The sequence below is a fragment of the Leptodactylus fuscus genome, chromosome 11 (genome assembly GCF_031893055.1).
Source record: "Leptodactylus fuscus isolate aLepFus1 chromosome 11, aLepFus1.hap2, whole genome shotgun sequence".
NCBI lineage: Eukaryota > Metazoa > Chordata > Amphibia > Anura > Leptodactylidae > Leptodactylus > Leptodactylus fuscus.
The window spans coordinates 77,541,759-77,557,418 of record NC_134275.1 but is presented as its reverse complement, the minus strand read 5'-3'; the positions used below and the strand labels follow the sequence as shown (position 1 = coordinate 77,557,418).

The window sequence follows — 15,660 nt, the reverse complement described above, 5'->3', positions numbered from 1 at the left end:
AATGGAGTACGCCAAGTCTGCACCCGAGAAGGGGGAATAATGTGGAGAGAAGCGCTGGCTGTCACACTTTTCTCTCTGCGTTTTCTTAAATGGGTTCAGGGACGGAATCCCCAAATGGAGTCCAAGCACCGGTGAGAACAGAAGAGTCAGGTAGATTAGGGGGGGGGGGGGGGGGGAGTCATGGGTGTTTTAATTAAAACATTTTTCTAATAAAATAAAATTAAAACATTAACAAAAAAAATTAAATAGAAAACAATTGGACATTTTTCAGAAATCTCTCTGGGGCCCATAATAAGTTATTGCTCTACAATATCAGTGATACGTCCTCTATGTCATATCCCATACACATCACACACATGTAATATGTATCACATAACACTGACCCGGACACTGAACACGCGGCGTCTGTACAAGAAACACGACAACTACATGTAACTTATCATCACACAGCAGATATAAGTCCAGTATTGTATACATGGCTCTGACCATAGGGGGAGGGGGGACATTATAGAAGCCGCTGAGCAATGAGACAAGTCAGTCATGTGACCAGTAAGACTCCTGATTGGCTGCAGTAATCCTATGGTGGCATCTTGTAATAACTCAGGACCCCCGGGGGGCGCTATTGGGGGTAAAATGAATGTCCTCAGGTCTGCCATGTCTGTATCTAATAGAAGTTCGCAGAGTTTCCTCTGGGCAAGTTGTGGCATTTCCAGGCTGTGGGGCCGCGGCCTTAGTCTTATACTACATATAATATATATTATACTTCTATATTGTTTCATTTACTACTGATTATATAAATAATAATTCCGGTGTAACATGGCCGACCTCTCCTCTATGTAGTGACCCAGCGCTGTGTTACAGCTGCACTGGCGCCCCCTGTCTGTGCTCTGGGTAACTGACACCTGAACCTGTGGCTATTACAAGTGACCGTCCATGATATGCCAGGAGAGGACGCACAACAGTCAGGAGGTCTCGCACTATTACACACTTGTGTTGTGTCACATGTTACACTTGTGCGGCAGTGACTTTGTAGTGAGATGATGATAATATGAGGCTCATGTCACCCGGGTGTGATCTGCCGCAGTCTATAAGTGGTTAGTCAGCGACTATTACATTCAGGTGTCTGAGCGACTAAGACTCCAGATGTGACCTGATATAGCAGATACACTGACCAGAATACACGGCAGACACATGGAGGAGAAGTACAATGTATAACACACAACATACTACATATATAATACATACTAATCATGTCATATCACATATAATAACTGATCTCCTATATACTGACCAGAATACACGGCAGACACATGGAGGAGAAGTACAATGTATAATACACAACATACTACATATATAATACATACTAATCATGTCATATCACATATAATAACTGATCTCCTATATACTGACCAGAATACACGGCAGACACATGGAGGAGAAGTACAATGTATGATACACAACATACTACATATATAATACATACTAATCATGTCATATCACATATAATAACTGATCTCCTATATACTGACCAGAATACACGGCAGACACATGGAGGAGAAGTACAATGAGCGGGAACATCTTCCTCATCCTGGCCCTCATATATTGGGGGGCCCCGAGTGACAAGACAAATACAGCTGTGAGTGTCGCCAGGTCTGAATACAAGTGTAACAATGTAACTCTGTAGAAGGGGGCGGAGCTCAGCTCTGATTGGACGGGAGTTACAGTCTCCTCCAATAGGAAAATGACTCTCCAGCTGATCAGCAGTTACCGGGCAGATTAGGACGGAGAGGTTAGAGCTGGAGAAAGTGAAAGGGAATCTGGAGATTTATAGAAAACTTGTGAGATATAAAGGAGAATGATGAAGCGATTATATGTATGAAGAGAGAAGCCAAGACCCCGGTGTGAACAAAGCCGTACTGACTCTATCATCTCCAGTGCAGGGTTTCTAAAGGGGCCCCTACCTTGTGCCATTTATGTGGCAGAGGGGCCTTTAGGGCCCCCTCAGGATCTGGGGCCCGGCAGTGACTTCTACCATTGCTCGTCCTATAGCTGCGCGCTTGGTCCTGGATGTTCAATGTCATTAATAGTAATCTCTGGAGACGCCATTTTCTGTATAGATAAGACTACTGACCTCCATGTAATGTCCTGTACAGGGAACATTGTGTCATGTGGGGGTCACATCGGGGTCTATATAAATATATATATATATATATATATATATATATATATATATACTACTTGTTACCCGCGACTTCGTCAGCGGTGATTCGAGAATTGGGCGGATACAGATTTGTTAAATGTTTGCGTACTTGAAAAAGTGGAGTGGATAGCAAATTCTCCAGGTTATATTGAGTATAGCTGGTACCCGCGACTTGGTCTGCGGTGATTGTAGCAGTGGGTATATACAGGCGCGGGTAAGGTTTTCGTACTGTGTATAAGGTCTGGGATATGAAATGTAACTTTGTATCTTGTTTTTGCTGTAATTCAGAGAATACGTGAGACTTTTGTGTTGCAGTTACTTTGTATTTGAGCCGCTATATATACGGTGTTGTGAGAAACTGTACATAGTGTCTTTGGGACAGAAGTATTTGAAGTTAACCCCTTCCCGCCAATGGCATTTTTTGATTTTCGTTTTTGACTCCCCTCCTTCTAAACCCCATATCTTTTTTATTTCTCCACTCCTAGAGCCATATGAGGTCTGAATTTTTCCTGGGACAAATTTTTCTTCATGATGCCACCATTATTTATTCTATATAATGTACTGGGAAGCAGGGAAAAAATTCTGAATGGGGTGGATTTAAAGAAAAAATGCATTTCTGCGACTTTCTTACGGGCTCTGGTTTTACGGCGTTCACTGTGCAGCCAAACTGACATGTCCCCTGTATTCTGTGTTTCGTTATGATTGCGGGGAGACCAAATTTCTATGGTTTTATTTACATTTTGACCCCGTAAAAAAAATCCAAAACTGTGTTAAAATTTTTTTTTTTTGAAAAGTCGCCATATTCCGACAGCCGTAACTTTTTTATACGTCCGTGTACGGGGATGCATAGGGCGTCTTTTTTTGCGGGGCCAGGTGTACTTTTTAGTTCTACCATTTTCAGGAAATGTTATTGCTTTGATCACTTTTTATTCAAATTTTTATCAGAATCAAAACAGTGAAAAAAACGCGGTTTGGCACTTTTGACCATTTTTCCCGCTACGGCGTTTACCGAACAGGAAAAATATTTATATAGTTTTGTAGAGCGGGCGATTTCGGACACGGGGATACCTAACTTGTATGTGTTTCACAGTTTTTAACTACTTTTATATGTGTTCTAGGGAAAGGGGGGTGATTTGAATTTTTAATACTTTTTTTTTTTTAATATTTTTTTTTACTTTTTTAAACTTTTTTTTGCATTTATTAGACCGCCTAGGGGTATTGACATGGGTGGGGGGTGTCGCGGATTGTCAGAGTGGTGGGGGTCGGCAAACATGGCTGCTCCGGAGCGTTAAAGAGAGCCTCCTGGAGTATCGTTAAGGGGAGGGGCAAAGTGGTAAAGTATATGTATATGAGATTGTGTGGGGTTAGGGGCGAGGCTGTAGAGGGCAATATGAATTTTGTGGTTTGCTATGGTCCAAAGTGTGTGAGATTGCAGAGATGGTGGTGTGAGTTTGGGTTTTGTGGGGGTCCTGGCACAAACGTATGTGCGCTATTGTGACGAAAAGTAGCCTATTGCGCAATCGGGTGTATTAACTATGTTTGTGGAAACTTTCAGCCAAATTGGTCGAGCAGGTTTTGCGTGATTGAGGAACAAACATCCGAACACACAAACACACAAACTCATAATATTAATAGGATATATATATATAATATCTGCCACACTGCCCAATATACAACACTTAGATGTCCATGATAAAGTATCAGAGTCTTTGCTATTCTGCAGATACAGAACCAAGAGCAGAACATCAGATCAGGACCAGAACCTAAAGCCATCCTATTAATATTATAAATTTGAAAGTTTGTGAGTTTGGATGTTTGTGGGTTTGTGTGTTCGGATGTTTGTTCCTCAATCATGCAAAATCCGCTCGACCGTTTTGCCTGAAAGTTTCCACAAACATAATTAATACCCCCGATTGCGCAATAGGCTACTTTTCGTCCCAATAGCGCACATACGTTTGTGCCAGGACCCACTTTGGACCATAGCAAGCCACAAAATTCCTATTGCCCTCTACAGCCTCGCCCCTAACCCCACACAATCTCATATACATATACTTTACCACTTTGCCCCTCCCCTTACCGATACTCCAAGAGGCGCTCTTTAACGCTCCGGAGCAGCCATGTTTGCCAACCCCCACCGCTCTGACAATCCGCGACACCGCCCACCCATGTCAATACCCCTAGGCGGTCTAATAAATGCAAAAAAAAAAAGTTTAAAAAAAAGTAAAAAAAATATAAAAAGAAATAAAAAGGATTAAAAATTCAAATCACCCCCCTTTCCCTAGAACACATATAAAAGTAGTTAAAAACTGTGAAACACATACATGTTAGGTATCCCCTAAGGTATCTACAAAGCTATAGAAATATTTTTCCTGTTCGGTAAACGCCGTAGCAGGAAAAATGGTCAAAAGTGCCAAACCACCGTTTTTTCACTGTTTTGATTCTGATAAAAATTTGAATAAAAAGTGATCACAGCAATAACATTTCCCGAAAATGGTAGAACTACAAAGTACACCCGGTCCCGCAAAAAAAGACGCTCTATACATCCCCGTACACGGACGTATAAAAAAGTTACGGCTGTCGGAATATGGCGACTTTTCAAAAAAAAAAATTTTTTAACACAGTTTTGGATTTTTTTAAGGGGTCAAAATGTAAATAAAACCATATAAATTTGGTATCCCCGGAATCATAACGAAACACAGAATACAGGGGACATGTCATTTTGGTTGCACAGTGAACGCCGTAAAAACAAAGCCCCTAAGAAAGTCGCAGAAATGCATTTTTTCGTCAAATCCACCCCATTCTGAATTTTTTCCCTGCTTCCCAGTACATTATATAGAATAAATAATGGTGGCATCATGAAGAAAAACTTGTCCCAGGAAAAATTAAGACCTCATATGGCTCTGGGAGCGGAGAAATAAAAAAGTTATGGGGTTTAGAAGGAGGGGAGTCAAAAACGAAAATCAAAAAATGCCATCGGCGGGAAAGGGTTAACTTCAAATACTTCTGTCCCAAAGTCACTATGTAAAGTTTCTCACAACACCGTATATATAGCGGCTCTAATACAAAGTGACTGCAACACAAAAGTCTCACGTATTCTCTGAATTACAGCAACAACAAGATACAAAGTTACATTTCATATCCCATCCCTTATACACAGTACGAAAACCTTACCCACGCCTGTATATACCCACTGCTACAATCACCGCAGACGAAGTCGTGGGTACCAGCTAGTGGATATATATATACCATCAGGGGAGATCTGGGAGCGGCCTGGTCACTCATACACTGCTACACAATACTGATAGATACATATCCATATTAGACTGGGTTCACACATGGCAGTATGATGATGTACAATGTCCCAGCATTATCCCATCCCAGTACTATAGCTAGAGCCGTATATACTGACCCCCGTATACTGCTCATATAAGAGCTGCCACCATATATAACTACTGTGACACATGGCTGCTCCTCCTGGGTGTGTTATATCTGCAGCGTATCCTCTCCTGTATACTAGGACAGGACAGATAGAAACCAGAGTCTTCCCATTCACTGACAGCAAGCAGAGATATAGAAGCTGTCTTCTTCTGGCGGCGTCTATTTACTTCTAGGCCTTGGGTCTAGGACAAGCCGACTGCACATGCCCACGACCACTAGAAAAATGGCCACCTCCACAGCGGCCATTTTCTCGTGGCCGGCGGGCAAGCGCAGTCGGCTTGTCCGAGGCCTAGAAGTAAGAAGATGCCAGAAGAAGACGCGGTGAAGACCTCGACGCAGAAGAAGATGGAGGCGGTGCTGGAGAGTTCTCTGGCAGCATTAGGGACGCCCCCTGTGCTGTTTGAGTGTTGTGGCCCGCCCCCTGTGCTGCGAGAGAACTCATTTGCATACCGAGAAAAACCAGGATGACAGGTAAACGGCGGCGCAGAGAAGAAAAGGAAAGGTAGGAGATGAGTAGTCTTTCTTAAGGCTACTCCGACATGTTAGGGAGAAACAATTGTGTTTATAGGATCCCTTTAAATTTCCTGAATAAGCAAACCCACAGAGCCATTACAGTGAAGATCACAAGGACGTGATATGGTGACAACCGACTGCCTTCTGTCTTATGCTGATTTCTATGGGCGGTTCCGATCTATTTCCATCTGTTTTCACGGATCTGGATAAGACACCCTCCATAATACTGTGCACAGAGCACCGGCCCCCTCCCCCCTCAGACTGTACTTGGTCGTGTGCGGGCGGTTTTGGGCTGAGGCCACATGTTATGGAGACTACGAATAGATTGTCAGCTCTTTGGTCAGCGAGATATTGTCTGATTCTATTAGAAATGTTTCTGTGTGATGTGAAGGTCGGGATATAACCTGGATATGAAGCAATGAGAAGGTGATGATAATGGAGAAGTTATAGATAGAATTATTGCACATTCTGATGGATTTCTGTCTCTCTCCCCTCCTGACGTTACATCTTCTAGGAATATCTGGTGAATTATTAGACGTCTCTTCTTCTTCTTCTTCTTCTTCTTCTTCTTGCAGGTTTTGCTCCCTCTATCGCACAGACATGAATGACATGATCCGAGAGGAAACAATCTGATTTACGGGAAACCTCCTGAGTCACCCCATAGAGAGTATAGCGATATACTGCCACCTGCTGGGCAGACAGGAATATGGCAGTGTCTGGTGGATTTATCATTGTTATAATGGGAGATTGAGCAAAACTAGTGCAAAGTGGAGCAGAACATAACACTGGATGTCTGGGGCTGGAGTCTGTCCCGAGCTCCTCCGGTAACTTGTGATGCAGGACATAGACCATGTTATCAATAACAGCCGGCAGCTTTCCCATAGATATAATGGGAACAGAAAGTCCACGGAAGAAACCTCAGTGAATGTTCTGTTCAAAGCGCTGTGGGAAGAACCACGCAGCGTTCCCGCCGCAGTTATTCTGGCAGCGCTTTAGCGAGGTGTTTCCAGCCCGTGAGGCCTTAGCCTTACAGTGTTATATTCAATCCTAGTAAGTGATGATGCAAATATAAAAGTTTAGAAAAAAAGGACTTTACCCTACAAGAATAGTAATAGTTTGTCTTCCATATAATCTTATGGATCCAGAGAATACGTTTTTGTTATTTACGCTGCAAGATGAAAGGCACAACATGTACGGCAATGAATGACAATGGTGGAGTGGAGGTTTTTTCCATTCCCTCCAAGTATGAGCTCAATGAGATCTACGTACCCAAATCTGCTGCATTACACCCTACAACGGGTTCTGCAAAAAGCTACAATACAGTTACAGTGATGGAAAATAGAAGAATGATGTCTATATGGTCTTATGGTAAGTTACGGCTTCCTGGTATAGGCATCGATGGAAAACGCAAAAGAGAAGACTTGGGCTAATGATCCCGTTCCCGACTTCCACCGTAATAGTACAGATATATACAGTGTATACAGATATACAGATTATTATACAGCAGAAACCCAGCGCTAATAACCACAATCACTGGACTGCCGGCACTGACTTCTGAAACTCCGCGGTCACATCTACTGCAGATCACCGGTCCCTGTAATGAGATCCGGAGCTGGCGATCTGCTGTCATGACATTCGGGAGCCGATTGAAGGTCCTGAGACTTGTCTCTCATTTATTTCTATTGCAGTTGCATTTTTTAAGGGGTTAAAACATAAACAAATGAGATAAGTTTGGTATCTGTGGGATGTTACTGAGCCATAGAGTACAGGTAACATCTGCAGTCCAGGTCATTGTAGCCTGCGGCAGCCAGATATTACACTGCAATACTTATTTCTCTCTGCAATATACAAATAAATGTATAAAATGTTTCCAATGTGATTTACAGGATTTTATTATTGAGATTTTATCTCTCACTGTTATACTTAACCTTCCCTTAGAAGTATAGACTGTCCGTGTCTCTGTCAGTGGGGAAACGTCCGAAATCAGCAAAGGATCAAATACTTATTTCCTCCACTGTATATATGATATACACTCCATCAACTGACGCACAATAGTAATACATCGCTGTACATGTTCTGCCTCCTCTGAGCCGCGCACCGCTCTGTATTCTAATACATAATACATTTACTGCACGTCACATACATATCACCACTCACCAGGCACGTTACACATATATCTATCCTTACACCGCCCATATACACGGTATACACCAATAATACAGCCACAATGTATAATACACAACATACTACATATATAATACATACTAATCATGTCATATCACATATAATAACTGATCTCCTATATACTGACCAGAATACACGGCAGACACATGGAGGAGAAGTACAATGTATAATACACAACATACTACATATATAATACATACTAATCATGTCATATCACATATAATAACTGATCTCCTATATACTGACGAGAATACACGGCAGACACATGGAGGAGAAGTACAATGTATAATACGCAACATACTACATATATAATACATACTAATCATGTCATATCACATATAATAACTGATCTCCTATATACTGACCAGAATACACGGCAGACACATGGAGGAGAAGTACAATGAGCGGGAACATCTTCCTCATCCTGGCCCTCATATATTGGGGGGCCCCGAGTGACAAGACAAATACAGCTGCGAGTGTCGCCCAGTCTGAATACAAGTGTAACAATGTAACTCTGCAGACTGGGGGCGGAGCTCAGCTCTGATTGGACGGGAGTTACAGTCTCCTCCAATAGGAAAATGACTCCCCAGCTGATCAGCAGTTACCGGGCAGATTAGGACGGAGAGGTTAGAGCTGGAGAAAGTGAAAGGGAATCTGGAGATTTATAGAAAACTTGTGAGATATAAAGGAGAATGATGAAGCGATTATATGTATGAAGAGAGAAGCCAAGACCCCGGTGTGAACAAAGCCGTACTGACTCTATCATCTCCAGTGCAGGGTTTCTAAAGGGGCCCCTACCTTGTGCCATTTATGTGGCAGAGGGGCCTTTAGGGCCCCCTCAGGGTCTGGGGCCCGGCAGTGACTTCTACCATTGCTCGTCCTATAGCTGCGCGCTTGGTCCTGGATGTTCAATGTCATTAATAGTAATCTCTGGAGACGCCATTTTCTGTATAGATAAGACTACTGACCTCCATGTAATGTCCTGTACAGGGAACATTGTGTCATGTGGGGGTCACATCGGGGTCTATATATATATATATGTGCACTATCTGCCACACTGCCCTATATACAACACTTAGATGTCCAGGATAAAGTATCAGAGTCTTTGCTATTCTGCAGATACAGAACCAAGAACAGAACATCAAATCAGGACCAGAACCTAAAGCCATGGATATATATATACCATCAGGGGAGATCTGGGAGCGGCCTGGTCACTCATACACTGCTACACAATACTGATAGATACATATCCATATTAGACCGGGTTCACACATGGCAGTATGATGATGTACAATGTCACAGCATTACCCCATCCCAGTACTATAGCTAGAGCCGTATATACTGACCCCCGTATACTGCTCATATAAGAGCTGCCACCATATATAACTACTCTGACACATGGCTGCTCCTCCTGGGTGTGTTATATCTGCAGCGTATCCTCTCCTGTATACTAGGACAGGACAGATAGAAACCAGAGTCTTCCCATTCACTGACAGCAAGCAGAGATGTAGAAGCTGTCTTCTTCAGGCGGCGTCTTCTTACTTCTAGGTCTAGGACAAGCCGACTGCGCATGCCCATGGCCACAAGAAAAATGGCCGCCTCAACAGTATTGTAAGCAGCCATTTTCTCGTGGCCATTTGCCTTGTCTAAGGCCTAGAAGTAAGAAGATGTCACCGGAATAAGACGTGGTGAAGACCTCGTTGCAGAAGAAGATGGAGGCGGCGCTGGAGAGTTCTCTGGCAGCATTAGGGACGCCCCCTGTGCTGTTTGAGTGCTGGGGCCCGCCCCCAGTGCTGCCAGAGAACTCATTTGCATACTGAGAAAAAACCAGGATTGCAGGCGAACGGCGGTGCAGAGAAGAAAAAGAAAAAGTAGGAGACGAGTAGCATTTCTTAAGGCTATTCCGACATGTTAGGGTGAAAAAATTGTGTTTATAGGATCCCTTTAAATTTCAGACTGTACTTGGTCGTGTGCGGGCGGTTTTGGGCTGAGGCCACATGTTATGGAGACGCCGCATTTCTGGCTGTTGTGGAAATGCTATGAAAAAAATATCACAGCAAAGTGAGTTCCTTAATCTCATCCACACATGTGCGGATCTCAGACGGGACAAGACTACTAATAGATTGTCAGCTCTTTGGTCAGCGAGATATTGTCTGATTCTATTAGAAATGTTTCTGTGTGATGTGAAGGTCGGGATATAACCTGGATATGAAGCAGTGATAAGGTGATGATAATGGAGAAGTTATAGATAGAATTATTGCACATTCTGATGGATTTCTGTCTCTCTCCCTCCTGACGTTACATCTTCTAGGAATATCTGGTGAATTATTAGACGTCTCTTCTTCTTCTTCTTCTTCTTCTTCTTGCAGGTTTTGCTCCCTCTATCGCACAGACATGAATGACATGATCCGAGAGGAAACAATCTGATTTACGGGAAACCTCCTGAGTCACCCCATAGAGAGTATAGCGATATACTGCCACCTGCTGGGCAGACAGGAATATGGCGGTGTCTGGTGGATTTATCATCGTTATAATGGGAGATTGAGCAAAACTAGTGCAAAGTATAGTGGAGCAATTCCCCAAAGAAACCGATACAATTACTGGTTTCCACCAATCTTATACTGAAATCAGCGGAGTGAAGAGTCCTCCATCTTTTCTCTCTACTGATTTTAGACAGAATCTGCGGCGGAGTCTCCTATGGCAGGTGTGACCATAGCCTTAGTATTCTTTATTATTCTTCTATCCTGCCATGAGAATACGTTGATAGCACTGGTGCAGTCAACAACTGGTTAACAGTCAGAAGACCAGAAGGTTAAATGAGCTAATATAATGCTGTGCAATCGCTGATTTATCCTGCATGAGGTTACATGTATGTTGCCTGGTGGACACGTGTGAGTGCAGCTCTGGAGGATTACACAGATATCAGCTCAGGATCAGTGAACTATGAGAAATAGAATAGATTTGCTAAGTAACTAAGATTTCTGTAGATTGATTCTTTATATAAGCTGCACAATGTGCTCAGAGGTGCCGTACACTTCATACACATGCTGACAGTATTTGTGGGGCCACCTCGGCTCATACTGTTATAGGGGCACCCCTAATGCCGGCCATTATAGTATAGGGGGGAACAATGGAGATTCTATACCTCCCCCTTATATTATGTCCAGTAGTTCTGATAATCTCTTATTTTATGTTCTTTCTTGTGTAAAAGGGAGCAATGCAGCAAAGAAAGTCCAGGTGAGGGCTCATTCACATCGGCGCCCGATCTCCGTCTGCAGAAAGAAGACGGAAACCCGACAGACCGCGTCCGGCCGTGAGTGCCAGTGAGCGTTTTGTGCTCTCCGCAGTGAAACCATTTTTTTTTTAACCGGACACAAAGTCCTGCATGTCCGACTCTGTGTCCGGTTAAAAAAAAACGGTTTCACTGCGGAGAGCACAAAACGCTCACAGCCGGACACTTTCCAAACCCACTCAAATGAATGGATTGAAAAGTGCCGGCAGGTTTCCATCTCCCGTACAGTTTCGGGCAGGAAACGGAAACCTGCAGAACGGAGGCCGGGCACAGATGTGAACTAAATGTGCTGCCGAGTCCTGAGCCTGGACTGTTCCCTGCAGCATTGCTGCTTCTCTTCTCCTGGTCCACGGATATGTCAGAATTTCCTACGATGGTCCTGGGACACCTGCAAATGATTTGCAAACCTCACTTAATATTTTAGAGAGAGTCTGCCATTGTAACCCAGCATATCCCCCAGCCCTGCAGATAGATAGGTTAGTGTCCCCAGAACCAGCATATCACCCCAGCCCTGCAGATAGATAGGTTACTGTCACCAGACCCCAGCATATCACCCCAGCCCTGCAGATAGATAGGTTACTGTCACCAGAACCAGCATATCACCCCAGCCCTGCAGATAGATAGGTTACTGTCACCAGAACCAGCATATCTCCCCAGCCCTGCAGATAGATAGGTTACTGTCACCAGAACCAGCATATCACCCCAGTCCTGCAGATAGATAGGTTACTGTCACCAGAACCAGCATATCACCCCAGTCCTGCAGATAGATAGGTTACTGTCACCAGAACCAGCATATCACCCCAGTCCTGCAGATAGATAGGTTACTGTCACCAGAACCAGCATATCACCCCAGCCCTGCAGATAGATAGGTTACTGTCACCAGAACCAGCATATCACCCCAGTCCTGCAGATAGATAGGTTAGTGTCACCAGCATATCACCCCAGCCCTGCAGAGAGATAGGTTAGTGTCACCAGAAGCAGCATATCACCCCAGCCCTGCAGATAGATAGGTTACTGTCACCAGGACCAGTATATCACCCCAGCCCTGCAGATAGATAGGTTAGTGTCACCAGCATATCACCCCAGCCCTGCAGATAGATAGGTTACTGTCACCAGACCCAGCATATCACCCCAGCCCTGCAGAGAGATAGGTTACTGTCACCAGAACCAGCATATCACCCCAGCCCTGCAGATAGATAGGTTATTGTCACCAGACCCAGCATATCACCCCAGTCCTGCAGATAGATAGGTTAGTGTCACCAGAAGCAGCATATCACCCCAGCCCTGCAGATAGATAGGTTACTGTCACCAGGACCAGTATATCACCCCAGCCCTGCAGAGAGATAGGTTAGTGTCACCAGAAGCAGCATATCACCCCAGCCCTGCAGAGAGATAGGTTACTGTCACCAGAACCAGCATATCACCCCAGCCCTGCAGATAGATAGGTTAGTGTCACCAGAACCACAATCTCTGACTTTTTCCAATGACATATTTTTCATCTCTCCTCTATATACCCCTATACACCCCTTCCATTCCCCCGGACTAGGCTTGATAGTCATGATAGTGTTTTAGTGTAAAAAACTTCATATAGAAACACCTCTTATTATAACACATTTGGCTTGAAAAAAATACTTAGTACAACATGGAAAAAGCACAAGCCAGCACGACAGTCCAATTGATAAAAATTATTTAAATATTTATTAAATATATTGGCAAATAGTTACCACTTAAAAACAATAGTATTCAGGAGGGCAGATGGATTTAGCCAAAAACACAAACAAATAGACACACAGAATGAAGAGTATTAGGCGCTATGCTGAACCATATACCATATATACTTGAGTATAAGCCAAATTTTTCAGCCCAGTTTTTGTGCTGAAAAAGCCCCCCTCGGCTTATACTCGAGTCAGCAAAAAAAAAAATTTAAATTATTTTTTGTGATTTTTTTTATGACCAGCCACAATATCAATGTGTAGAATCTCCCATAAAACAGTGCAAAAAAAAAAAAAAAGAAGATTTAAAAAAAAAAAATAAGAGTTCTAAATCACTCTCACTTTTCCTAGAATACATACAAAAGTAGAAAATGACTGTGAAACACAAACACATTAGGTCTCCCTGTGTCTGACAGCGCCCGGTCTACTGAATATAGGGGATCTGCAGTGCTCCTGTTCTGTCGGGAAGGGGTTAATAGGAGTACTGCAGATCCCCTATATTCAGCCAGACTGAATTCCAAGTGGGGGAAGAAAAAGCAGTGCTCAAGCTCAGGGAAGGGGCAGACAGACAACCAAAACACCCCCTCCCCCGGTACCAGCAACTACTGCACCCAAAAACTCTGACCATTTTAATTTTTAAAATTTTCCAGTATCTGCTGCATTTCCCCCCCCCCTTCCCCCCCTCGGCTTATACTCGAGTCAATAAGTTTTCCCAGTTTTCTGTGGTAAAATTAGGGGGTTCGGCTTATATTCTGGTCGGCTTATACTCGAGTATATACGGTAAATATAAACCTAGGTAGATTAAATACACATATATGGAATGACAGAGCTCTGTTCTCCTAACAGTAGAACATTATTAATATACAACAACATTCAAAGTATGTCTCTCATAACCTGTGTACATACACCAATATAACATCAATATAGTATTAGTACATCATGAATAATAGCAAGAGATCTATCAAATAGGAGGAGAATGTATAGAGGAATGTGAGAAGGCCATGAGAATAATAGTCTATACTAGCAGGAGTCAAACTCCCATAAAGTAATATGATTACAGCCAATCACACACAAGCTTATCTCTAACATCCCAATACAGAGCCTGAAACATCCCAATGCAGTAGTAACTATATTAATTACCTGATGTCATTTTCAAGGGATAAAGGTCAGCTAGATGCCCACAAACAGATAGCCGATAGGTAGAAGGACCCCCCCCCCCCCCCACACGCGTTTCGCCACAAAAACTGGCTTCCTCAGGCTACCTAGGTTTATATTTCTATGGTTCAGCATAGCGCCTTATGCTTTTCATTCTGTGTGACTATTTGTTTGTGTTTTTGGCTAAATCCATCTGCCCTCCTGTAGACTATTGTTTTTAAGTGGTAACTAATATTTAATAAATATTAAAAGAATTTTTATCAATTGGACTGTCGTGCTGGCTTGTGCTTTTTCCATGTTGTACTAAGTGTTTTGGCGTAAGGCTAGGTTGACATCTGCGTTCGGGTTTCTGTTTGGGGGGGGAATAGAACCACGGAAACCTAACCTGCATAAAAAAGTGGTTACCCTCGGACCCCATAGACGAATAGCCCGCGGATATCGCCCATGCTTGTCTGCAAGGGGACTAAATCTTAGTTCTTTGTAATGAGGAGCTTGTTGCTATTACATTCTATTACATTTTAAAGTCTTGTGTAGATTTGATATGGAGACGATAAAATACACATCTTAGTTATGACATGGACCTTGCAGACCTTCAGTATTACTTATAGAGTACGTGTGAATAGAGATGAGTGAGCGGTGGCGGCTTCCTCTGCTGCTACCGCGGTAGTGACGCCACTGGGTGCAGGTATAGGCGGTGCAGAGGTAACAATGGCTACCGGGCCCAGGAGCATCAGGAGGGCCAAAGGCCTCTCTACAGCATAAGAAGATGACACATAATAAATGGTGCCCATGACATATTCTGGGGCCCAGGAGCCCCAAGTTACACCTCTGTCCATATCTATAAGTAATAGGAGCCGAGAGGTTTAGAAGTGTGAACAGGAGACGTAACAAGTCCTGGCGAGTCATTACAATCTATCAGCCTCTTGTATATATGTATACACCATGACAGGAGACGCTCTGATATCTCACCGCTATATATATATATACACACTCCATATAGGATACATCCATGACAGGTACAAGGCCTCTGTCCAGGACTGCAGGAGTCTCCAGGATTGTAGGGATCACTATAGATATAACTCCCATCATCTCCCGCTAACGCTGCTGATTTATTATCATGTCTTACAGTGCCGCTGTCTTTGTCACCCAAAGCAACCAATGAGGAA

The 15,660-nt window shown here is 43.3% G+C and overlaps 1 protein-coding gene across 1 annotated transcript in view; it reads right to left on the bottom strand.

Moving 5' to 3' along the window:
* Nucleotides 1-1,675, bottom strand: part of LOC142184448 (class I histocompatibility antigen, F10 alpha chain-like) — a 29,987-nt gene extending 28,312 nt beyond the window's left edge. Inside the window, exon 1 of the mRNA XM_075259324.1 lies at nucleotides 1,530-1,675. Within this exon, the coding sequence (XP_075115425.1) occupies nucleotides 1,530-1,599 (70 nt within the window). The 5' untranslated portion in view covers nucleotides 1,600-1,675. The remainder of the gene's footprint in view (nucleotides 1-1,529) is intronic.
* Nucleotides 1,676-15,660: the final 13,985 nt, after the last annotated feature.